The following is a 27,781-nucleotide window of genomic DNA, read 5'->3' as shown; positions in this document are numbered from 1 at the left end:
AACCAACTGGGACATGTCAGTCATTACACTTTGGCTGGTGGAAAGAACTCTAGACTGTTCCAGCTTCTGGAAAATGCTGGGAGGGTGGCTACAATAGCTGGGACAGAGTTGTCTACCAGAGCTTCTTCAGTGGCTCAAACAACTGGGACAGATTTGTCTGCCAGAGGTTCTTTGGTGGACTCACTATGGCACTCACAAAGCAAAAGCATTGCTATGTTCCACACGCTGAATTAGGTCCAAGCTAACATCATCAATTATAGAAACAGACTTATGAAATCCTACAGGAGTAGGGGTTTTGTCAGTACCTTGTCTGAATCTTCAATAGCATGAGTGAATGATTTTCTGCAGGCTGACTGTTCTCAATTTCAACAACAAAAGTTAAAAGAAAAAAGATTTTTAGCTTGGTGTCAGTGAATGACCATGGTCAACAATATAGAACTGTTATATTTTTTAACTGGTGAATACTTTCATGCCATAGAAACATCAGATAAAACATATTGTGCATGTAGTTTGTCCTAGGAAAAGAAGAATCCAGGTTCCACATCCTGAAAATCAGGTGAACACAGTATTAAAGCTATTAGTTTTTCAGCTTCTCTTCAGCTGTCACACAAAAAAACACTTATAAAATTCTCTTTAACCTTTTAGTTGTGTTTTACTTAAGCAAACAAAAAGCACAGAAAAATTCTATGAAATCAAGATTTCCATTTAAAATATCAAAGGACAAATACAAATTAAGAAGGATGGCTGGCTATAGACTATTAACCATTTAAGATTACTTCATTAAGCTCTGTCTTTGTCTTCTTAAATCTTAAGCCACTCACCCTTCAGCCATAGGGTAAGGAACACTGAATTATAGTGCAAGCAGAGGTTAATTCTTCTGTTTCCTGGTAAAGACCTCCTATGGGAACAAATACACATCTCAAACAAAACCATAAAATTGGTGAAGCAATCCTAATTGTAACCAGCTATTCCTCCATAGCTCTAGTTTCATCATGTACACATATTCCAGTCAAATCTTTACAAACTATGGCAACAGGACATTATTTCCCCCTCCTTCCCCAGGAAAACTGTGCAAGGACAACTGTACACGTGTCCACGAAATAGAGGATGTCATTTTATTGGAGGTCCACAGGTAATTGTATCACATTAGGGAGTGGAAGAATCTTGTGGTATGGCACAACACAATACCTCACTTAAACACTTAAACAGAAGGTTAAATGATATGCAACATGATCAAATCAGTAATTCATCATTTCTAGGCACCACTGATTAATTTAAAATAAAATGTCATAAATTGAAAAAATATAGTCCATTAATTTGTTTGTTGTACTGTCTTTAAATCAAACAGCACTTTCAAAGTCACAAATAAAAAAGCAGCACTTTCTCTTAATACCAACACCACTGTAACACATACTGTAGCGTGGCATGCAAATCCACATCTGCAGTCTTTTGTTTTGTTTTGTATTAACAGATGGAATGGTAATTTTCTATCTCAAATATTGGTAGCATAACATGTAAGTGCAGATCATTCTGGCCACAGGTGTGGTAAGCCGTAACAAGTGTGTATTACAAGAGCATAGAATACAGAGCATGACACTTACATCCAAAAATCTCTCTCTTTTGTACTGTACATGGTGTTTGTTACAGGCTGATTTCCAACTCGGTGTACCCAAGCTTCAGGAAACAAAGTTATTGACCTTTTCTGGTTTTATTTAAAAATAAAATGCAGTCACCATCAAAGCACAACCATTAACAACCTGGTCAAAAAAATGCCATAGCTCCATTGAAAAAAATAACTTGTCTTTTTAGTAGACTCCATGATGCGATCAAGTTTCCATTACAGGCATGTTACGAAGCCTTACAGTGGTACTGCAGTGTCAATCCTGTTAAGTATGGATTTGTATTGACACCAGGAAACGGTGTGATGTTCAAAAAAGCTGTTCAAACCGAGCTAAGCTTCACGAGACCACGCACTGAGTCTTCATGCAATGAGTCCTGGCTGGCTAGACTCAGAACGTGCATTGTATGGCTGTGTGTAATAGGACTTCCACTTGGCAGCATCCCAGGGGGTGATGGAGCTTCTTCAGGAGTGAGAAACTGATGGCCTTCGTGCTCCTCTTTTAATGGTATGATGTCTGTCAAACCTGAATCTGATGTGAGATTTGGCATAGAAGATGGTGGTGTCGGTTGCCCTAGAGTTAGACTTGCACAAGGCCCACTGATAGAAGTCTTTCCTGGTAAAGGGAGCTCTTCACTAGTTATGCTTGGCTCACTCTGTAGGAGGGGGGTGGCAGCAGCCTGCAAAACGAATTTAGTGCTCTGAATGCACTGATCTTGGTCACACTGTAGAATGGAAGGGTGTCAAAATCATATAAAGCAAACAAAACAGAGAAAAAAAAGGGAGAATATGGATAAAAAGGTATGGAAAAGAATGGGATGTGAAGAGAGAAAAAGAAAGCCATTAGTAACATTCCATGGTTAGCCACCCAAAAATCCCATTACATGCTGCCCAGGAAAAAAAAGAAAGGCATGCATAACTGAGCCAATGCTTTGGACTATTATCAAACCAAATTATGATAAAGATTTACACTGTTCCTTTAAGGGTTCCTTAAAAAACACTGGGCAATTGTCTTCTTTAAACTGGTCTTCACATGTTAAGAATTAACCTACCACAGAAATTTTTCAGAACAAGAATTCTTTTGACACAGATGACCTTGTAAAGATACAGTTAGTAATAAAGCCTCCACGAGCAAAAATTTTTTCACCTCACAATTGAATACATTATATATACATTCTAGAGAATGTCTTCCACTATACTCCATACTCTAGAGGATGTGTAGAAACCAGGCAGCACCGCAAATGCATCGAGATCAACCTTAATGATTTTTAGGCTGTTTCTTGATTAATCCTGACAATGTGACAAATCAAGGTACAAACCACAAGTTTTCTGGCAAGCACTGTCTCAATAACAAACCAAATTCGGCATTATATAAATCCAATTAAGCTCAGTCAGTGTTACCAGAAATGGGTTTTTTTGGCTCTACCCCCATTCCTAAGATCTGTTTATACAAAATTGCAACTCATTCCTTGAGATGACAAGACAGGTATGTGTTTCAGTAGTGTCCAGCTAGCTAAATGGGTAGTATACCCACTGCCAAATTAAGTCTCTTTAACATGAATTGGCATGATTTTTAAGAGCTTCTAAGGAAAAAATACTTAATTCATAGCCTGATCAGTTATAACATTGCAGCTTTCAAAAATCTTGTTAGATTCATTTGCCATAGTACTGTTCTGTTGGGTAAGAAAAACACTACAATCAGTAAATACAGCTACAAATGCAATAAAGGACATTTGGAGGCAAGCAAGGAGAATGAAATATATATCCAGAGGTAAGACATGCCTATGCACTGTTGTTATTTCAAGTATTCTGTTAAGGCAATGTGTTCTGCTCTATGCCTGACATTTTAGATTTATATCAAATTACTACGTATTACAAATCCATCATCTGTTCAGATACTCCTGATCATAACCATTGTTACTAACATTATAGCAATTTCCTAAAATGCCCATTTGAGTTTAATAAGCCACTGTGACATACTCTCTGAAAACCCATGGGAAGACTTTTGCCTCCTTTACTGTATGATGAAAACCATGACCAACAATGCTTCCTCTGATATTTTAGGGTTCTCCAATTCACCACTGAATAGCTTAATAATGGATGCACACACCTTACATTCAGCAATTGTGCAAGCAGACTACTTGGTCATAATAGATAGGTAGTGTTTAAAACGTCTAAGTGGTTCAGGACTCCCAGACCAATTATTTTTTGACAGGCAGAAGCTCAATCCTTACTCAGTCACATATTTCCAAGACTTCTGCTTTCAGAAAGATAAACGGACTGACCTCCCGTTACATAAATTGAGTTCATATAAATTGCAAGCAATCTTCCCCCCACAAAATGATGAACAGTCCCAGCCAAACAATTGAACTAGTTCCCTATCATTTCAGAGGGATTACTCACAGGCTTAAAGCCATAACCTTGCTTAAGTACCTTACTAAGAAGAAAACTGTCAGCATCTTTTGAAGTAGAGCTTTCAATTAGTAATTCAGTGTGAATAACTCATTCTTGATTAATATCCTGTTATTCACGCCTGCTTATTTAAATTAGAACTTCAACCAACCTTACTATGCGGACCTTAAAAATATGTTAACTGAATTTTCATACTTCAAAAAGACCAGCAAAACCTATTTTTTCTGGAAGGCAGTAGCCAAAGAACAAATTAAATAACAAAGGAATGCTTATAACCACTGGGGTACACTGAAAACAAATAATGTTAGCAGCTGACTTACTGCTTTAGTGAACCTTCAGCTCTGATCTTCAAAAGGAAATCATTAATGCGTTCCAGGCAATACAAGTACACAGCTTTATATTAGCTGAAGATAATTTACTTGAACTCATTGTATAGCCTGAATTAATTTTCTTCTTACAGAACTCTACTGCATTTCAATTAAATCAATATCGGAAAGATAAAGTAGCCTCATAAAGCTCCATTAAATAGTGTTATAAACTTCTTCAGGTGCTGTATATCTCTTCTTCATTTTCCATGCACTTGTCACTTCCCTAAAGCCTCTCCTTTGACTTAGATAAATTTCAGGTTTTCTTTTTCTTGTCTGCTTAACAGTGATTGGCACAAAATCCTTAGGAAAATACAGGCTGTAAAGAGCTTTCAAAAGTGAACTAGTGCAGGGTCTAAGCCAGAAAAAGTACGTGTGTTCTATGAGGCTCTCAGAAACATCTGATAAAAACAGCACATAATACACAGGTAGACTATTTTTAAGTCTAAACAGCCAACACATTTCCTTTCCAACAAGGAAATCAGATTTGTTTATAGGGTTGGCATGGTGGTTTTTCCTCGATTCTGTTATTTCACTCTTGACTGAATGAGATTTAGGGCAGGAAGTCTTAGCTGCTACTAATCACATGAATTATCCAACACCAGAATTTAAAATGAAACAAAAAAGCCTATGATTGTAACAAAAAGGAAGCTAAGCATTGAAATCTAAGTAACTAAAAACCTACTGTAAAAATTATTCCACCAGTATCTTCTTATTTCAAATATGCTGATTTTTTCACTTAAAATTTCCACTGTTTCAATGAAACAGCAGATTCTGAAGGTAAGATAAGTTTTAGTAAGTTCTACAAGTACAGAAGTTCAACTAAATATATGCAAAGAAATTTTTAGATAGCTACTTATTTCCACATAAAAAGGCACAAATTAAAGCAAATTGAACAACACCTTAGAATTCTGTGTTTATTTCACAAGTAATAAATACAAACTAAGGGAAAATATTTTTCTTTTTTTCTGAAGAAAATGTGTTTTTTTCTAAGCTACACAGAAAATACATGATAACATTGTTGTACATAGCAATATATTTTTCACACTTCTAAATGTGATTATTTTGAAATAATCAAAATTTTTTACTTTAAATATTAAATAAGCTTAGTTAAAAATTTCCTAAATGCTAGTAACATTCAAGAATTGTCACAGTTCTCAGAAGATGGAGAAAAGCAGGTTGAATAGTCTCAATCTCTGAATAAAGTACAAACAACACGGAGTTCAGAGGAGGCTTACAGTGCTATGAAGTTACAGGATGGATGCTGAAATACCAAGTTCTGGATACAGCAAATGGGTAAAGAGTGCAGGGACAAAGCTGTGTAACTGCTCCCAACAGGTGTAGGATTTCACAATCAAAATCAACGTACTGTGGATATTGTGCAACAACTGAACCACAAACCCCACCAAGTCAATGGCTCCACTATCAAGTAGCACAGTGCATGAGGAGCAGATCTATGAAGGGAAACACTTCTGAAGCCAAACGGGAAACTACACTTGGCCCAGAGATTTTTCTTCAGATTGGACACTGTTTGTTTTTATGGACTAAAAGTCTATGAATGCTTAGAGCAACGTGGGTGCATTCCACAGGGGTATCTCCTAAAATAAATCTAGTTCATGTGCTCTGACATTGCTCTGAGATGTGAATAAAAATGCAGTAAACATGCACTGCCAAAAGAATTGCTCCTAAAACATATCTCAACCCAAAGTGAAATGCTGAAATTGATTTACTTGCATAGGCCTGTAACCCATAACTTTTAACTGTGAAATAAAATGCATTAATGAAAAACCTCTATCAACCTTGACTGTAGTAATGTCGACTTGGTAAGAGCCCTGAGTTCTGTTTTGGGCATCTGGGAAGTACATCAGTAAATGTGCAAGGACACACACTCGCGAAACTCCCAGCAAAATGGGACTGCGGCCCTTGCCGATCCTGTTACTGTCATGACAGAAATACTCCTAATAATGAAAATATGAAAAGCAAAGGAAAAAGTATGCTAGGATGGTCAGAGTTAATGTTTCCTGGGTCAGCTGGATCTATTTCTATATCAGTAACAGAAATACTTAAGTGAACATGTGGGAGAGGACCTTCCTCCACTTATCACTGGTAATAAATGTTGTGCAGGCACTACAGTTCCTACAATTTTCAGTAGTACATATATGTAAGAAAACACTTTAAAGAATTTGCATCCAGGAAAGGAAATGGAGAATTAGAAACAAGAGAATCTGGTACACAAGGAACTACATATACACTGAAGAAGAGATGTCTAGGAATGCAGGAATACAAAAAAATTTCTTAAAAACGAGGAAATAAACCTGTCCTGACACAGAGTCAGATAGAAGCAAAGTCTATCACTTTATAAGGCATTAGAGAATTCCTAGAAACATCATAGTAAATATAAACCAAACTAATTCCTCTAAAAAACTTCATGGATTGAGATAAGATTCTGTGTTTCCTCTCAATGGACTACACTGAAGAATAAAATACCCTGTATCAAACCCCAAGAATCAACTCCAGCTTTTAAGAGAAAATTAAGTACTACAGTAGTGCAGATCCAAGCAGTGGTAACTAATGGGTTTATGGTGAAGTAAGAACTTTTTTCAGAACACAAAGCAAAAAAAAACTTTAAAATGAAAGAGAAGGAATAAATTACAGAGAAAATTATTATTTCATAATGGGTGAGATACTGTGCTTCATAAAAAAAAATCCTTAGGAATAAGGAAAACAGTTGGGCAATCAAACTAATGATGAGCTCATAAAAATAACCAGCAATAAAATGCAATAGGGAAATACTTTGGAAATAGCGAGATCTACAGATTATGATCTCCAAGTGACCATGCTTTTCATGCGGATAAGGATATTAAGAAGTTGGCTAATGAATTTACCAGACTAATTTCAAATTATATTGGAAAAGAAATTAAAAACACCGGGAATGCAGCAGGAAAATAATTGTATGTGCTTCCAGCCTTCATGGAAGTAAGTATAGATCCAGCTTTTAGTAAAACAAGGCAGATACTACAAAGAAAACATGAGAAAAACCTCTTCTACAAAGATCTGGAAAAAACCCAAAATCACAGTATGGGTTTATCAAGCACTGATTATAGAACAACTCTGACTTTCTGAGATTGTTACTAACTGGGTCACTACCACGAGTAGGGTAGATCCTGTATGAAATATTCAAAGTCTCAGAAGCAAACTTACCACAACAGCTGTTAAATACAAAGAGTGCCCCACAACTGGTATCCTGAACAAGAGATAATGTATTGCACTGGAAAGCAGGATTAGCAACTTTACACTTAGCCTGATATTTATTTTGAACTTAATTGCAAAAATGAGGCTATGCTAAAAGATTTATTAATATAAATGAAAGCAAAATATTATACTAAGCAACCCACAGAGATTTAATGAGGGACGAGACTCACTGAGTGAAGCACAAGAATTCTATTTAGAAAGCCACAAATCACTGAGTCCCACAAGGAGCTGCTGAGGGAGCTGGGGTTGTTTAGCCTGGAGAAGATGAGGCTCAGGAAAGACCTCATCACTCTCTACAGCTCCCTGAAAGGAAGGTGTAGCCAGGTGAGGGTTGGGCTCTTCTCCCAGGCAAGCAGATATAGGACAAGAGGACATTGTCTCAAGCTGCACCAGGGGAGGTTTAGGTTGGACATCCAGAAGAAGCTCTTCGGAGAAGGGGTGACTGGGCATTGCAATGGGCTGCCCAGGGAGGTTGGTGGAGTCACCATCCCTGGAGGTGTTTAAGAAAAGGCTGGATGTGGCACTCAGCACCATGGTCTAGTTGACAAGGTGGTGTTTGGTCACAGGTTGGACTTGATCTCAAAGGTCTTTTCCAATGTAGCTGATTCTGTAGAAGACTTGAGGGAAGAAAAGGATTTAAAGAAGGAAGGAATAAGAGAAGACAAGTGTGAAAGAATATGCTCATTAAAATCTTTATTTTATATCAATGGTGAGGAGAGACATTTTAGCACACTATGTGGATTAAGCAGGGTAACATCTAGACATGAAGACTTGATGTAATGCATTCCAGAATAAAATCAAGAGAGACACACCACAAAGGTGTGCTGAAATACACTTCAGACTTCTAGTAATTTACTTCTTGTAATCAAAAGCATTAAGCTTGCTATGATAGTATAAATATCTCTGATGATATACAAACGGCCAAGCTTTTGCCATTTGAAAAGTACTGTGGTCTATGGCTAGGATCTACATATGCTCCTTAACGTCAAGGAATTTCACTTTGACCTTATCTGAAATCGTAATAATACTGGCTGCAGTACCAGATACATCCCCTTCAACAGGGAAGGGAAAATAGTGTTAGAGAAACTGGTAAACAAAGCAGGTGTTTAACGGTGTGCAACAAAACTCAAGGGAGAAATTTTAATGCTGGTGGTCAGCAGCCATTAAAAACCAACCGGTCTTGGATACAGACCAAGAGAAAAATGGCATTACAGTCTTAAAAGATATTCCTCCAAACCAAACAAGACATATTACATTTTTCAAGCCTTTTCTAAGAGGTCATTTTCAGAAGTGAAATCTGCACATTTCCTAGTAACTCTGATAACTCTTAAAGAACCCAGATTTTTCCCAGCTCATGTGGTGTGGTGCTCTAGGATGTAAGATGAGATCTTTGAAGAATTTGTGCAATTAGAGGTATTACACTCTAAAATCATAACAGCTACCTGTTTGACTTCAATCAATACCATACCAGATTTCTCCATTTCCAGAGACAGTCAATTTTATACCACACTGGCAAAGATTTTCTCATTAATATCTAGGAATAATGATAGTGTCTAAATTCTTGCAATGATAAGGCAATTTAATGCCATGGACACATTGTGGGTTTACGATCCTCACAAACAAGAAGCTTTGACAGAGTCAGAAAGTTTGGGTAATCCCTGAAAGACCTCAGCCCATTTCTAATGTTCGCCTTCTCTCTTTTTTTTTTTCCAAACTCCCTTTTCTCTCTTCAGAGTTGTAGTATTTTGAGTAAAATTTACACAGAACATTACCTTGTTCTGCTCAACTGCACCTCAGAAGATTCAGACTTAATACCTTGTCTCTAATACATTTTCTTATTAAGGAGACTAATAAATCTATTTAATCCTCAAAACATTAAGTAAAACCAGCTTAGGAACTACAGCAAAATTTTTATATCACTTTATCAGTGACACTAAAACTAATCTGTCTGGGAAGAGTGAGTCTTTTCTTCTTTTGTTCAAAAGAAAGTCTGAAATATGACAAAGGCCTTGTGGCTTCCACTTTTTTGGCAGAGGGAGGGTATCCGTAACTCATGACTTCTTTGACAAAGTCTTAGAACCCCATACTATGAAGATATGTGGAAAATTCAGAAATAGGCACATATGCAAGATGGTTGCTTTCAGAAAAAGATCTCTTTACAGTTATTCTCCTCTTCTTGGCACTGGTAATCCTATCTTCAATTGTGATAGCCAATGCTACCAGCAAAAAACCAAAGTAAATACTATTGGCACAGTTTCAAAGATGTTTAAAAAGCTTTTGTTGTAACAATCCAGTTGCCATTTTTTGTTCATTTAAAGTTCAGAGTCTTCCTGCTCTTTCTTCAAAATACTTCTCCCCTAGAAACTCCTCTTTGTTCATCTTTGCTTTATAAAACACATTAGACTATGCAAAACCGCAGTGTACAAGCAAAGAAGGAAATAGAGTACGAAGAAAGTGTCACACAAAATAACAATTAGCTGGAAAATGACGAACCAGAGCAAGTCCACGATACTTGAATATTCCAGTTCAAAACACAGTAGGTGTCAACAGCAAAAGTCAAAATACCAGTATATTCAATAAATCAACAGCGTAGAAAAGCCTCTTTTTTTTTTTTAAGAATCCATGAGCAATAACTATTACACCATGTGCAACGTACATTCAAAAGAGCCTTGGATTTTGGTGTTTTTTTTTTTTCTTTACTGTTATTAAACAACTCATTCCACCCAGTGTGTCAGCTGTATCCAGTTAGTTATTACTTGATTAGTTCACATGAAAGTGGAGAAGAAAAACATTCACAGGAATCTTGATGAACAACACTATGGGATGATTCCTACCATGTTGCTCTGAGATTGTGTGGCCCCGTACATGGTAATTCCATTTGATGGTCCTGCTAATTGCGGTGTATCTGGCTGTATAAATCCTCTTCTGTCAATTAAGCTACAGAATAATCACAATTAAGGAAAAGTATTAGAGACATTGCTGATCAATAACTATCTCCTCTCAATAAAAAGAAAAACTTTCTATCGTACAACAGACCTTAATACCTCACCAATACCTTCAGATGTCCCCTTTTAGTCAACTGAAGTATTAGACTTCATTTTCTACTCACCAGTAAAGTACTTGTTCCTTGTGATCCTGCCTGTCATATAATCATATGCACTGCTACTTTTTTTGATTTTTATCACAGACAATAGACTTAGAAGCTTACCAGCAGATACCACAAAAACAAAGAATTTTAAACCGCAGGTGAAAAAACAAATTATGAAATTTACTAGGGCACTTTGATTCAGCACCTCTTTTAAAGGTTCTTTTTTTTACCAGCTTTCACATCTAAACTGAAACTACTTAATCACAAAATTTAGCAAGAATGAAGAAGAGTTCATACTTCTTTCTGACAGACAACTTAACTTGTTAGGTGTTTCCTGACAGCTACTTAACACTGCTTATAGTGCTGCACTGTGCTTACTGAAGTGATGCACTCATAAAATCTCTTATTTCTAAGAAAATGCTTTGTGGAGAAATTACTAAATGTAAGTAAAAATCTGCGAAATATTATCAACAAATTGAATTGAATGAAATAATCCAACCTAGTTAAAGATTAAAGATGCTTAAAGAAGTTATATGATTTGTTGTATCAGAATATTGGTTAGACCTATGCTGACAGCCATTGATCAAATTAAGATTTGAAAGTAACTGTTGAGGACATGTAAAATACATTCTGAATTTGCTAGCACAGGTTTAAAAATGATAAATGATGTTTAACAGAAGTGAGAAAAGTTTTGATTATTTACAGATCCTCTCTTCATCTGCATTCCACACTCAAAGGCACTTGAACATTTTGAATTTCAAGATGAAATTGCTGGTAAGCCACTTTTCCAGAATTTAAGGAAAAAAAAAAAATTAGTGACTTGGGACACAGCTGAGATTAAAAGTAAAAGAAGCAAGCTTCTAATTTACATGTTACAGTCAGTAAGTTTTTCCCCTTGGTCACAAAGTACCTCCCTGCAGAACCTCTATATATATATGTCAGTGTCTAAATAAGTAATGTTGCTTCACGGAATTTAGGAAAAAATGCACAAACTCTGCTAAAACACAGGAGCCAGTGCCAGTCTGGTCCACTCGTGTTGCTATCTGCCTAATACCCTATTTCATATACTGAGAAACAGGATGTAGTTTTAATAAAGATTTCCATTTGGAACCAAAAGAATTTGAAGCATGCCATTGAGCTTGTGTGTCACATACTTTAATCAAAAGCAAAATGGCAGAATTAAAAGGTTGGCTTCAGGCAACATCCATACAGAGAAGGAAGCAGAGACAGGGCTATTCACTCTCACCAGGGGCAACTCAGTATGTGGAAATCTCTATTCTGTTGTTTCCTCTTTAGGAAATGATGTCGGTCTGCCCCATAGAACTCTGACTGCTCATAGAAGAACCCCCTCTGACATTGCTGACAGCAAATCCAGAAATCCCACTCCAATTAAACACCTGAGCCACTGGACCACAAAGTCATTTACCTTCTTTCTTCTTGATAGTTCAGATTCATAACTATGCAATTCCAGGCAAAGCAAAACGTACCAACCAATGAGAAGGCCACAAAATTATCTGCAAGTTGTCTGCCCCTCTCTACAGTGAAACTGGGCCTCTACTGTCTATGTAGTACATGAAGTGTCTAATCACTGAGCACAGGAATAAGAAAATAATTTCTCCAGTTGCCAGTGTTATTTCTCTAGTCTCAGCTCTGTACTACATTTTCTCCAAGCTTAAATATATAAATATTTCAGATTTCCAAAGGTGAAAATGTATTCAGCAAAACTTAATCCATTATGCATTCTTTGGAATTGCTTTGCTGGAAGACCACCAAAATCAGTTTAATGTATATATGTTAACAGTATTAAGTAAAAAATAAAAAAATAGACTATTTAAATAAAACTTTTCGGAGTGAAAAGACAAAAATCAACAATTATCAAGCTAGTTGTGGACTTAAGGTTCAACTCATGTCACATTTGTTAGATATGTAGAAGTTTCATAAACTTCCAGGTTGACCTTCATGTAACAGATAACTACCAGAAATCTTTTATTGCTATAAGCTATTAACTTCAGTGGTGAAAGTTCAAACAACAAACAAGCTTGTTTTCATTTCAGACATTATTTTACAGGATTTTATCACTAACTTAAGTTTAACCACAATTTACCAACTTATCTCTTTACCACTGAAGAAAAACTTAAAGCTTCTAATGGATACTAATCCAAAACTTTCATTTTGTTGAGTAAACTCAAAGAATCAAAAATAATTTTTTCATCAATAATCACATGGCTTCATCTATGCTAACAATATTTCTGATATTCTTACCTTGGAGAAAGGGGCCCACAGAGCGCAGCACAGCAATTAGTAAAGATGTTGCCGTAACTGTAGGGATTATAGTTTTCTTTACCTCTTTTATTTGACCATGATCCTTTAATCTAAAGAGATATGAACAATACGCATCACATGTAATACAATACAGAAAATGGCTGTGAGAAATTAAGGTTGCAATATGCTACTTGCAGAAGAGACCACAGAAAACCCATAATGACACTTTCCAAACAACTTAAGAGTTTTGGGCTATTATGAAGGCTGGACCCTACGAGCACATGCTTGACCTCCACAGATGCAGACAACCCACAATCTGAAGGGATCAATATACTCAAAGCAGGAATTTCAGCATCTAAACATAATGGTCTAAGTTCAATTTTATAAATATTATAGCATGTTTTACAGAAGAGGCTCAATTGCAACATACTATTAAAGCCAGCAATAGAGCACTTTTCCGTACTCCTGGGCAAGTTTTCAAGCTGCGCAGCATCACACAACATTATCTTCCCTAAAGTTCACAAATGGCTCTAAAATATTGTAAAGCAAATGCAGCCATTGCTATCTTTTACTGCATATTACATTTTCCCTCAGCTAGTTTGCTCTTCTGTTTGTGAGATACTTGAGAGCCTGAGTAAAATGTCTTGCTGTATTCAATTGGGAATTTATGTTTTAAATTAAACTACTGAACAGTTTACTTGATATTCAGACATGTTCCACTGCTGCAGCTCCCTATCTATCTTATAACAATCCAAAAGAGACATTTATTTGAGGGAAGTGGGTGGAAGCACTCTAAGTCCATTTAGAGAGACACTCTTTGCATAAACCGTGGAATAACCAAGTATCTCATCTGTTTTATTAACAAGGCAGATTTCTTTTAAGTCAGGCTACTTGCCCTGATACTTGATGCTGAGGCACAATTCATTTTGACCCTGCTTGGGAAGTGTTTTTCTGGTTGATTGATATTTAGTGTAAGATTTATAATTTTAACTGTGACCTTAAACAAAAATAAAACATATCTGACAATACTGAAGATGCTACTTTTATATCTGCCAGATACCTGTGAAAAAAGTACAATAGGAAATTACAATAAAATAACTTGAAGCTTGCAGTGGTTTGTCAGATCATTTATTAAATTTCCAAAAGCTTTCTATACCATTAGTTGCCTAGCTAATTTTATTTTCTCCATTCATTTTGCATTTCTCCTTTTGGTTAGGGAAGGACACATGAGGACTCCACACACAGTTAAGCATAATTCCACATGAAAACAAAGGAATCCTATATGCAAAATAGACAACTGTAGAAATGAGAAAGTTGACCTTTAAATTAATGATATACTCCTTGCCAGAGGTTTTCAACTTCAGAACAGCAAAAAAGTTTCAGAGGTAAGGTAAAATAAAGGATAAAATTTTTGTTTAGAGAATGCAATACACTTCAAGTTTTACAGTAAGCAATTTTTGAGTCAAAGAATATTTATCATTCCCAATGAAAAGGAGATATTGAAAAATATTTATTAATTTCCTACTGTATAAAATACACTTGTTTGTTTGTCTCCTCTCTCCTGTATTTTCCTATTTCAAGATAGAGATCCTATATGTATAAACCATAATGGACATACTAGGTACATAATGAGCACATCTTCAAGCCACAACAAATATAGTCAAAAACATTTCATCTGATCTTTTGAATCAAGTATGACCATATATTACTTTCCTTCTTTCCTACTGAGGTATTCACAAAATTATGCAGACAGGTCTGACTTGAGAAAAACCTCCTAATTACTATTTAGAAATGTGTATGTCAAAATATACTACAAACTTACATCTTCATTTGTTGTTTGATTGGAGCTGATCAAATACGTATGAAAACCTGAGAGGCCAACAATGGACCATACTGAGAAAAAACACACCACAGCTTCCAGCACAGTAATTGAAAGTCAAGGAAATATATGGAAATGGGAAAAAAAAAAATCCAGTAACAAGTAGTTAAAATCACAAAATTCAGAGTAGTCCACAAGTCCTTTGCGATCTCTGGGGTACTTCAAAGGGGTCAGCAAAAATAAACTCAAAAGGAGACCTATTGTCAGTAGGCTTTATTGTACAGACCACTGAACAGGATCTACGCCAGCAAATATTTAAGGTTTTGTAGATTGAAAAAGGCTAAAAACTACTGGTGAGTTCTGATCTTACTTGCTGAAATTTAAATTTTCATATTTATCTTGTAAAAGTCATCACACTTGCATTCAGACAGGTCTATTGATAAGTAAAAGTAAATAACAGTTCTGATGGGGTGAGGGGAAGACAAAACACAAGAGAGGTAACCCAAGGCTAGCTGAATACCAAAAACTGAACAGAGATGTTTTTACAAATATTTACTCCACAATGTGAGTAAGCTGGATCTCAGTCTTATGTTCTAAATGCCAGACTCTGCTTTCTTATGTTAATGAAGTTAAGATGTTGATAGGCATTCCAACACTAGCATAAAGTCCACTAGTCCAAATAAAACCCACGTGCTCTCTCAAGTCCCTCTAATAACTGGATATATTCTACTTTACAACTGTGGGGTACCTGATCGGCCCAGACTTGGCAAATCACCTGGAAAAGAACTGCTGTTAAGCCTGTAAGTGTAATAGTTGGGGTGGGGTTGAATATTCAAAATTCAGCAGCGTTTGCCCAAAACTTATCTTAAAGAGGAAGACTATGAACTCCCAACTCACAGTGTGGCTATTAGAATACTCTCTGAGGAATTACAAGTAGATTTTTAATGCAGGCATCAGCCCGAATTGAGCAAATCACAAAAAATGGCAGAAAACTTCTATCCCCACACAAGTGAGAGCAGCAGCAGAACAAACTTCATTTGGTACAGCCACAAGCAACTCTGCCGGCACCTGCCTAGCTCAGACACAGCACCACCCCTGCCCAACGCTGCCAGGAGCGTGTGTCCAGCCAGCAGGCCGTCGGTATGAGGTGCAGTGCATAGGGCTGCGCACCCGAGATACAGGGCTGGGAGCTCACGGGGTGCTCTCACGTGTGACTCACAGGGAACAGCACAGGGACACGTCCAGCAGGAGCACCCTCACCTCCAGGGGAGCAGCAAAGCTGTGCACATGCACGGGTTGGTATACTAGGAAAATCAGTCAGCACTCAACATTGCATACTCACTATAGTTTACATAATTCCTTTAACTCTAAAGGAGTCATCGTCTCAGAAATAAGACAATAAAGCTGCTTCTAAACTTTTGTATAACTGAACATAAAAAGGAACTTTCCAAACTTTCTATAGAAGGCTTCCTTCAACAGCTGTTATTTATTTACATGAAATAGCCATGGACTAAGAATATATCTGCTTTGAGAATGCTATTTTCTACAACACTTCAATAATTTGGGGGTTGTTTTTTTGGGGGGATAACACAAATCAACAGAACAAAAGGCTCTGGTTCCTAGAAAAATACATAAAATTTATCACTAGGAGCAAAATGATGAGAAAAGAATAGGATAAAAATAATCTGTATATTAACCATATCAACCTTTAGTGAAGGCAGTTTCCAAGACAACATCAACTCAAAATTTTCCAGAACAAGGAAAAAAAACCACAACCACCCTTATCACTGAACCTATCAAAAGAAGAGAAATAGGACACACAGACACACAGCCTGGAAATGGCATGGATGGACATAAATTTTTGCAATAAAAAATCCTAATATTAGTTAAAAGTGAAGAGTTTTTTGTTGCAGGGCTGCTCACCCCTAATGAATTGGGAGATACATGAAGTGTCTGTATAATTTTCCCTAGAATCCATTTCAATCAGAGTGGTTTAAAGCCAGAAAAGAGCCATTTGCACTCTGAGAAAATCTGCTCCAAAAGCAGCAGGATGACCAAAGTGCACTGCTGAGCAGCAGGTTCACTACTCTCTGTCTCTCATTTCCTCCTCAGGCTGTGTGAAGTCAAAGCAACACAAAAGACAGGAACTCTGATTCTGACTCTCTGCCACAGCCACAGCTAAAGCAAGGAGTACAAGGGATAATAGATAAGGAGATTGACTGTTGGCAGAGGGTTCCAAAACGTGTCGAAGAAGGAAACAGCCCAAAACATCACGCACAATACAAACTGGGCTTTGAGAGAGTAGAAATAGTAAGGAAGGCTGCAGATGAGCAGTGTTGGGTAGAATCTATACACCAGGAGGAAGATCATCAGGTTAGAAAAGAAGAACCTTAGAGGGAAAAGGGCTCCCTGCAACATATCACTAACGATGTTCCTCACCACAACTACACTCAAGAGGGTACTGAAAAGTGAGTTTCTCCCTCCACATGGTAATTCCTATGGAAAAAAACAAAAGGGAACTCCTTTCAGTTCAAGACCTCTATCAGTTCCCCACAGGAAGGGACATTTTTCAGTTCCCAGCACCATGATCCAAAAAGAACTTGAGAACAGCAGAGGTAGTTTATGTCAAATTAACAAGAATCCACTAATTCAACCTGAGTCCATTAACTAAAAAACAAACACACAAAAAAAGTATAACCTTCATCAACGAAGTATAACCTTCTAGCCTACTATGGTATAGTATCTTACTAGCATAATATAGTATGATTTTCCCTTAGTATCTCACACACGGTTGTTAGCAAAGACTGAAATGGCAATGTTCTCTGTGCCTGAATTGACTGTCTCCAAAGCAGCATTCCCAATACTATTTGGACAATTTAATTTTTTACTGTTATTAACTGTAACCAAGCTTTTAAATTATCCAACGTATCACTATCAAGCCAGGTATTTCTGTAAGATGTGCTACTGAGCCCTTTAAAGCAGCACATCTCTGAACACAAATTACGAATTATCAGGCCATTGTTTCTGTACAAAAATCCTCAAATGCATAAGTAATTACCTTTTGATTTAAGGACAACTGAAAGCTATTCTCAGTTTGAAAATAGTTTGAATTATCTTTTGTAAGAATTGACTGTAATTGTTTTAATTGGAAGCTATTGTGCTATTTAGAACCCTTTGTTTGTGCTTTTTAAAATTATTTGTGAAAAAAAATCTGAACATGGCTTTTTTAAAAAGGAAGTTTACAGCTCAGTGATTCTACCTGATGAATACAAGCACACCAAAAAATGTATCTGCAGAATTTGACACTTGGGAAAATTACCTGGGAAGAGGTCTCAATGCACAACTATGAATGACAGTTTTTTCTCCCTACCTGTGTGTGGAAAGGCAAACTGTGAGGCACAATGGACAAATGGGAAAGAATTCTTTTTTATAGCGTCTTTGTGAGAGGTGAAAACTGTTTATTCAGACAGGAACCATTCACAACATATACATAAGGAATGGGAAGCTTACTGTCTGTACAGAAACTAACCAGTAGTTTCATCAGCTTCCCATTTTCTCATTACTTTAGCTGCTTTCTGACTCCATTCTCACTCACTAGAAAATATACAGAGCACTCCCATGAAGTGATAAAAAGTGCATGGAGCATTTACAGAATAGAACCACAGAATGGTTTGGGTTGGAAGGGACCTTAAAGGTAATATAGTTCCAACCCTCTGCCCTGGGCAGGAACACCTTCCACTAGACCAGGTTGCTCAGAGCACCATCCAGCCTGGCCATGAACATTTCCAGAGATGGGGCATTGACCAAAACTCTGGGTAGCCTGTTCACATGTCTCACCACCCTCATTGTAGAAACTTTGTTATGGCAAATCTATACCTGCTCTCTTTCAGCTTAAAATGTTGTTCTGTCACTACAGGCCCTGTTAAGAAGTCTCTCTGTTTTTCTTATGAGTCCTCTTCATATACTGACAGACCACAATGAGATCTCCCCAGAGCCTTGTCTTTTCCCGGCTGAACAACAGTAGTAGTCCCCATGCAGGCAAGTTACATACTGATATGTAACTTAACACAAGTTGTTATTTGAAAATGACTTCTCTAAAAACATAAGAATAGTTTCAGAAATCTAATTCTTCACAGAAAGCATGTTGTTTCTGTTGTTCCAAAATCTACTTTCTCCCTCCTGAAAAGAATCAGCCATTTTGGATGCCTTCGGCTGTAAAAGCAGAACAATTCTTGAACACTTGTAGTGAAACCACAGCACACGTATAGTGCAAAATGTATTTATGAATTCCATCACAAAATGTGAAGCATTTTTCATGGACATGGAAAATACAGATCTTTGTCAAGAGTACTGCTTTGCAAAACATGAAGAATAAAAACCACTCCAGGCTGTAGCCTCTTTCCTACCTCCAACACGTGGCCAGAAATCCTATTGTGCAGGAAGTGATGAAGTCGTTAACTGATAAAGCCTAAAAGCACGCATTCAATAATAGCAAGAAAACAAGCAAAACCACATCTCAGATGCTATTTGCTAACATAATCTACAATATATTTCACTGAAAGGATATCTTGCAGGACTGTCCTTCAGAGCATTGAGAAACCCTGTTTGTTGAGAACCTGTAGAAATAGAACCCAAAATTACCAGTCAAGTAAGAAACTGGACTACAGGTTTTCACTATAGTTAAAACAACTTATATTTGAAAATAACCAAATAATCATAGTATAGATTTACTAACGTGAATCTGAGAATATGTTGCTCAGCAACAACAGCATCAAAAAAGCCCTTGGGTAAGTTATCAGGTTTAGCATCTGCAGGGTATTTTCTCAGTCATACCAAATTGATGCACACATACTTTCCCATGAACAAGATTTATGATTACCCCAGTTCTTTTCAGACCTAATATGGAAACAAAAAATCACAACCTCCTGTTTCATTCTGAAATACTATCTTTCAAAGTAACTTCTTGGCTTGGAAAATTTATTCTATAAACTCAAATTCTCAATTTTCCATCCTTTGTTTTGGAAGCAAAGCTTTCTTGATTATAATTCTGCTTCTACTGCACCTACATAGATGTTTCTAATAGGTTACTGTTGCCTCTGGGCAAATAAAAGACAATCTAGTAGTGGAAAAGAGCCCAAAAGAAGCATGAGCCCATCAACTAGAAATGCAGAAGCATGCAGAGTACAAAAGCATTTGGGTTCCATAAACACGAGATATTAATCAAAAAGGGTGATTTGACAATTTGCTGATTGCAACAAGTGAATTTGTTGTAGAAACTGACTTAATGTGACGTAGCTATAGGCACACAGTTTGAACTTCACTGTATACCATAAATGATTTAAATGCATCCGGCTGGAAGTTTTCCCCACAGTAAAAATTTTCCACTTAGCTAAATTCATCTGAAGATCCGTATGGAGAGAAGAATCTTGTCTTGATCAGAATAAATATTATTCTCTAGACCTATCCGGCCAATTTTACTGCTTATCGTTAAAAGTGAAGTTACTTACCTTGTATTTCTGAGCCTTTTCAAACTCTCATAATTGGTTCTTAGTCTCAAGGTACAAGACTAATGGAACTTCCCCTGCCTTCTTACTATTTTTTGGATCCTTAATGGCAATGGCAGCAGATAGGTGTGATTTCTATACTCTACTGCTCGTCACACCCTTCCAAGCAGTTCCCAAAACATCACAAGAGGAAGGCTGTTCATTGCAACAAACACTTGAAATATTGATGCCTCAAACAGAGATGAGTAACAGTGGAGACAGAAACTACTACTGGAAATGTGTTCAGCTTGGTGAGACAGAAGACAATCTTGCAAGACAATATCTTCAGTAACTGATTTACAAATTAGTTTTATTATCTTCAATAATGTTATATACACATATTCTGAAACCTAGAAAGAACAAATTTCCAACGTATGCCTCAGAAGGCCACAGGAAAAAAAAAGATGTATCTTATACCTCATCACCACTTAGGCCCACCAAAATTTATAAAATGCCAGCTTGCAAGATGTATTATAAAAATATACAAATTTTAAAAATTTGTCTAAATCAAGAGGCATTATAATAAAATAATTTTACCAGGACTTATGTATGACTTTGAAATATTATAAGAAGGCCATAGTGTAAGGTCTAAAAACCAAGACTTTCTTCAGCCACACTAACAAAAAGCAGTCTATGCCAAGTGCAAAGGTTCAGATTAAGTAACTGAGAATCCTGCTTAACAGTTAGAATCAGTTAAAGAACTGCAGAGCTAAAAAACAGAACACAAATTGTTGAGTGGTAACTGTTAGAAAGGTAGATGAGAAGACTTCTACAGGTATGGTAGGCACAGAGAGAGTGGAGTGATAAGAAAACTTTATTTGTAAAGAACTCTCTTTTGGACACTGTCAAGACTATAGCAAACAAATTTGAAAGCTGGGTTTGAAGCTCCAGTGTATCAATTAAACATCAAGAAACTAATCACATTTCATATCTGCTCCCACTGCCTTTGAGGACTGACCAATCTTTAGAGCTTAAGGATGTTTTTCCCTATCTCATTCTAGGTAAATGAACCTCCATGACAAGAATATTTTGCAGCTGACAGGCAATTCAGCATTTAACATTTACTATATGTAATCTGTAACACCTACACAACACTTAAATGCTTCTCAACCACACACAGGCACAATTCATTACACTCTTTGTCTACTTAAGAGTTAGGTATGGACACTGTAAATTTGAAATCCACTAGATAAACCTACTTGACATACAGAACATGAAATACTGACATTATATTGATAATTGATATACTGAAAACTAAAGAGAAAAGCACTGAAGTCCTTGTGAAATGAAGGTAGGTTAGTGTCAAAAATATCTTTAAAATAGTTGTCAGACTAGGAATGTTTTCAACCACTGAACTCTAGCAAAGATTGCAGAAAAACCCATGTGTCTTTCTTCTTAAATGTAAAAGGTGGGTATGTATATACTCATGTATGCCCAGATAAATAACAAGCACTTAAATACTAATGGCAAGTGTTCTTTTTCCAATAATTTTCCTCTTTTAAACAGTATGTACATCTTATCTCTGCTTTTTCCAACTGGTATTAGAAATGCTGTAGCTGGTAGTGAGAACAAGTTGTTCATTCAGACGCCCTCAAAATTAGGGACTGCAGTTCTAAGCTATGAGCTAGATTCCGAGCTATAGGAGAGCTTCTCAGTGCTTGCATCATAGTTTTGTGAAGAACAAATAAGAGCAGGAATTCTGCTCTTTAAAATAATTTTCCCTGCATGTTGTAAACAATTTAGAAAATTGAGCACAATCTGACATATTTTTTCCAGTAAAACATTCTCTGAATATTACCATTATCAAGTTAGCTTTATAAATGTTTTATACTGAAATTATTATTTCTATCAGGTTTCTGTTGTAATAAAAATACAAAAAAATAAACAGATCACATTTCCCAAATGGTTAAAGAAGCACTCTTTATGGTAATATCCTATATAATTAGTGAAAAAACCCCACTCTTCTAGTGATAGTGGGTCAAAAAAACCCAACATACTGAAGGTCTTTAAAGACAAGTCATGTAACCTGTCACCATAAATGTCACCATCATCATCATATAGGAGTCAGCAAAATTAGTTAGGGGTATAGAAAGAAAAGACAGTACCCAAAAGAGTTTTGACCTCAAACACAATCCAGAATACAAATAAAAATCAGTCTCAAGCTCATGAATATTTCTGATTCACTCCATTATGAATTGGTTATTCTCAGAATGTCTACACAAATGAAAATAACGCGTTACAAATAGGGTTGAGAATGGTGTAAAACTAAACAGCAAACTACAAAAAGTATAGCTCCAGTCTATTTTCTAGCAATTTACCTCTTTGTCTGGATGGCAAGTGACCCATGCTTACAGTTAAAAAAGCACACGAAATTCTTTAGGTAAATGATACTACCTGTATACTTCAACATACAGTGTATGTGATGCTTTTTCACTAAATCATCCATAAAAGGATAAAAAAAAAAATTTGAAAAATTAAGACTGCATTAAGATAAAGCCAGTGCAAGGCCAACGGCTACTATGACCAGGGCCTATTATAGACCAGAATGGGACTCACTGGGGATCGTGAAGCTCCAGAAAAAGGCAAATAAACAAATAAATAAATAAATAAACCCTGAATGATCAAAATATTAACTTAAAAAACTCAAGCAAATGGCTACATACGTAATCTGATTTCACCAGCATACTTACGAAGGATGACGTGGGTGATAACGAATGCAAATATAAAGACTGTCAGAAAGGACAGAGATAAAATAAACATATAAAAAAATCTGTAGTTTCTTTTCCCCACACAGTTGCCTACCCAGGGACAGTGGTGATCAAACCGTTCTGAAATGAGAGGCAGAAGAAAAAAAAATGGAAAACAATTAATAAAATGCTGTTTATTTGAAAAAATGCTCTCTGAATACTATATTAAAATGCATGATTTAACTGGAATTTGCAAAGTAGCCACAGAGAAGTTCTTATTTAGAAAGGAACAAAATGTAGAAAAGAAAAGAAGGAGTACTTTAATGAAACCTTATAGTTTTTACAGAAATCAAAGCATGGCTGAGGTGAGTTCCTGTTAAACTAACAGCCTTACTGTGACAAAGTGTGCAGTCAGACCAGCAAGCATGTATTTATCCATTGTCACAAGGAGCATTAGCAACTCAGTTGTATATGATTTTTTCAAAACAAGGTTGTTTCTTTTTCTTCAGTGCATCTTCTACTCAAAATTGGAATTTCTGAGGTTCTTTCCTTTACATCTGTCATGATCACACCTCCGACTTATGCCTACTATCATATCATCCATCCATTACAGAGCATGAAATATTTACACCTTCCCACTTCCTTTTATTGCTTCGCTCGAGATATTCTTCATTCTAGACCACCTATTTTTCCACTTGGAGTTGACACTGTCATACAAGATCATTAAAAATGATTCACAGCAAACATTTTTCAAATGTTAAAATTTAAACACATGGTATAAAAACTGGTTGATGTAACCTACATCCTCTGTTACCCTTTGCACGATAGGCTCCGTCTCCTTTTTACTAAGAGAAACTGTTTCCCTTTGTCTCTGTGAGAGAACTTGTTCGTGAGATAGGAAAAGGCCAGGGTGGATCAGAAACAAGTGTCCCCAACATGGGGGAAATGCCTCAGTGCTGGAAAGCAGCAGAGGGAATGGTTTACTCTGCTTCTCCTCAGGCAGCCTGGATCCACCCTCCATGTCCCAGTATTCTGGGTAATGGAAACAGAGCTATTGCCAGGAAACAAACTTGCATTTCCTAACTTTACTTTGGAGGGATTACACTGACAGAATTTTAAGGGTTTTTTTCATCAAATCCAAGATCATAAGACAGATGCATTCATGCTGACTCTTTCTTTCACTCTCTGATCCTTGTCCAAATCCTGGTTTGTTTTCTGTGACTTTTATGCCTCCACTGACGTACTATCAAACTATTTGTAATTCCACAGGAAAAGCGAGCTATAAATCTGAAGTCCTTTAAGCCCTGTGTTAAAAAGGCACATCTGACCAAGTGCACCAGCTTGTTTTAGTTATGGATTTATGTTAAAGACCTACATTTGAGGTTTTTCTTGAAGGATGTATTTAGTATTATCTTCATTAAAAAAAGTCAAAACAACATGCACAACGGATTTCTGAGTTCACCAGACTTTCAGGGTTTTTTAAAAATAATTTTGCATGATAGCTGTTTGGACCACATGTTTCTGCCATAAATCTGTTTCAAATTTCAACAGGGCTATTCAAGGTGAAGTTACTAAACTTTCTTAGGATAAGGCTTCAGAATACTTTGACTGAGTGAGTACTGCTAAGAATACCAAGAACTAAACACTCTGGGTAGGTGATACTACCTTTTCTCAGTGGACTACAGTTGTTTTCCCAAAATAAATTGACATTGCATTTTAAAAGTGCTTGTCTTTAAATCCATGCTTCTGAATAAGCCCTCATATCCTGATAAACACTCTACATCATTTAAATTCATTCATATATACAACACATAAGCAAATAACACCACAAAGAAACACAGCTACAGAGCCACTTTAATGAGCAGAATCCTAGGGTACTTTTGTACCCTACTGCTAAAAAAATACATTACATGTCTTGGAAGATGAATTCCGTATATACACATTCATTCTCTTCTATGCTGACACAGTAAGAAATGAATTATATTGATATAAAGCTCAGTTTCTAGTCATGAAGCAACATTTAGATCTATGCAGACATCTATTTGATGGATTTGGATAAATGCAGACAAAACCACACACATACACACAACTTCTCTATCTATAAACACACATTCCTGTACATACCCACACTACTTACTGAAGACTGACTTGGTGTTTTTAACCTACTTGTTGGTCCGCTTCAATTTCCATCTTCAAACTTTCCTGGTGAACTGAAAGGCTCTGCTTTCTCAAAAAATACCTTACTAATCATTGTGAAGCTAAGTAACTACCTAAGATGTTTATAAAGGAGAAATGGACCAGAAAGGCCAGATATGAAAAACACTACTACAGCATTAAATTGGAATCAACTCCAAAGAAAAAAGAGACATACTAAAAGGTTTACATGAATCTTATGATAAATAAATTTTTCTCATTTTCTCATTTTTCTCAGTCATAAAGTAGAAAGGCATGTGACATGGGCCACAAAACAGTATATGAAAAAGTGAGACATTATTCTACTCAGCAGAACACAAATACGTAAATGCAATTTAGAGACAACAGCCTTACAGCTTGTGAGCTGCTCTGCTTAGTTATTAATGCAGGAGAAAACTGCCAACCTGGGCAGAATGAAGAGACAAATGCTAAGCAGAAACTTCAAATGCTGTTAAGAAATATAAAACCTATCAAATGTGGGGCTGTTTCTTCTTCCTTAGAAAAAGACAACTTAAGTATTAATGAAGAAGTAACACAGTGTCTTAAGGTTCACCTCCAGCATTCCAGATGCCTGGCAACTGAACCAATGATTTTGTAAAGGAAGCTCTGACATCTCTACTTGACTTGGACAATGTTGGCAGCAAAATTAAGATTTAACTTCACCACTAAATGAAAAACTACTGATGCTGAGAAAAACTGGAATTCTAACCCTCATGAACTTAAAATGCAGAGCAAATAGAAATGCAATTTCTTGTTATGAAGAACAGACTATTTAGAGGTGATGACTGCAGTTCTGGATAGTTAACATACTACTGTATTCAAACATTTGTGACAAGGTTAATGTAAAAATATTTGAGGCAAACGCAGAGAATTAAAACATGGGTAATACAAACTCTTGTTTATAAAAGTGTATTAGAACTCGTTATGAGGGAAGAAGAAAGCTGAAGCACCCTATGGATAGAACGTTGTGATTTAGCATCCTCCTACACTCAAGTTTAAGCAAAACCAGCAAGATATTTGCCTTCTTGATTTTACAGCTGTACCTTGTATCTACCTAATTAAGAACTGCTACTAGAACAGATGGCCCAGTTTCTACCCTTTCAGCAGTCCTGTGAATAGCCTTTTGCCTGTGCGCTCATGGCTCTCCATTCTTAGGCCAAGCCTGGTATTCATTTTACCCTCCAGGGAGTAGGTTGATAGAGCCAGATTAACCTAAAACTGATGGCTTTCTTTTGCCTATCTCCTCAGATCACCTCATCAGGCAAACACCAAAGCTGGCCCACGTGAAGCAGTGAGAACACTCTGTCAGAGAAGGGATGAAATAACACTTTCAGAAGCAGCTAAGTGTTAATTCAGCCTAGCTGTGACACCAACCTTACTACAGGTTAGCAGTTATCACAATGCCAGGAGAAATCCAGTTTTGATTAATTTTTCAGGATCTGAGAACAAAACCTGAAGCAAATAAAAAAAGACTGAAAAAATGTGTGAAGAGTTCATAATGTAAAGCATCAATGAAAAGAAGAGATGAGTAAATGGAGACTAAAAATGCTGCTGTAGAAGTCACAGAAAACCAGACAGGTAAAAAACCTCAAGAACTGTCAGTAAACCTGTAACAAAGACTTTTTCATTACTCTTTCCCAAGTGATCAGCACCTTTGAATTTAGATAATAACTTCTGAGGACAAGCCAGCACCCCCAAAGGATGAGGCTTCACAAGATAATTGAGCCAGTCTAAAAGCTCAGTAGCAGTGAAAGAGGTGGTCACATGTTGCCTTTCCTGCCACTTCATCCCACTTCCTTCTTTCACTGTGTAAGCTGATGATGAATCAGGTCAGTTCCCTGAACTGGCAGGAAAAAAAAACCCCAGGAATTATTTTGTTCATTGATCAGTGGGAAAAACTGACTTACCAATGGTTGTGTGTTACCAAAGGCACAAAGAAGAGAATCACGGAAATAGGGAAACAAAAAAAAAAGAAGAAGATGACATTCAAATCCCTTTGAAAGCAGCAAGCTGTCAGCATGACTCAGTGGTCTCATTAACACTCACCTAACTAGTCTCATTAACACTCACCTTATAACCTATGCTAACTGGATAACAGAAGAACACATTACTTCATATTTTAGACATTCCTCATTTTTTACCTTCCCTGAAACATTTAAAACTTGCTTAAGAAACATTAACTGTTGGATATCTCAGATAAAAACAAACCTAAGGACATTTCCCATTTTACCAGGCATTGGTCTTATAGATGGAGTGTTTCCCTCAGAAGCCACACCAAGGCATGTTCTTTGCTGCTCAGAACCAAAGAGTCAAATCTCTACTTTTCCACAGCACAGCATGTAGGCTCCTAAATCCTTAAATGTTCTGCTTCCATTTTCCAATCACTACACTCCAGGAAACCATGCACAAAATGACCCAAACGCTTTCCTTCCTTTTTCAAAACATTTAATGAAAGCCTTATAATTTACAAGGAACACAAAAGCATTTTTAAATGGAACATTTGTAGGCCAGCTTGGCCCTTCAGTTTGCAGTACTTATGAAC

General features: G+C 36.6%; 1 protein-coding gene across 6 annotated transcripts in view; it reads right to left on the bottom strand.

The window, feature by feature from the left end:
- Positions 1–1,101: 1,101 nt before the first annotated feature.
- The window catches only part of ZDHHC14 (zinc finger DHHC-type palmitoyltransferase 14), a 95,862-nt gene continuing 69,182 nt past the window's right edge, over positions 1,102–27,781 (bottom strand). For 3 of the 6 annotated variants that reach the window (XM_042016161.1, XM_042016160.1, XM_042016162.1), the window contains 6 exons: positions 23,050–23,187; positions 19,384–19,432; positions 14,820–14,922; positions 12,998–13,107; positions 10,482–10,584; positions 1,102–2,343 (listed from right to left, as the gene is read on the bottom strand). In XM_042016161.1, the coding sequence (XP_041872095.1) occupies positions 1,942–2,343; positions 10,482–10,584; positions 12,998–13,107; positions 14,820–14,922; positions 19,384–19,432; positions 23,050–23,187 (905 nt within the window). In that variant the 3' untranslated portion in view covers positions 1,102–1,941. The remainder of the gene's footprint in view (positions 2,344–10,481; positions 10,585–12,997; positions 13,108–14,819; positions 14,923–19,383; positions 19,433–23,049; positions 23,188–27,781) is intronic. The other 3 variants (XM_042016163.1, XM_042016164.1, XM_042016165.1) reach the window with 2 other exon arrangements.

Source organism: Corvus kubaryi, unplaced genomic scaffold (assembly GCF_017639235.1).
Source record: "Corvus kubaryi isolate FWS band 111438036 unplaced genomic scaffold, C.kubaryi_AGA036_p1.0 split3-73, whole genome shotgun sequence".
In the NCBI taxonomy this organism is placed as follows: Eukaryota; Metazoa; Chordata; class Aves; order Passeriformes; family Corvidae; genus Corvus; species Corvus kubaryi.
Note: the sequence above shows the minus strand (reverse complement) of the source record. Positions and strands in the feature narration are given on the sequence as shown.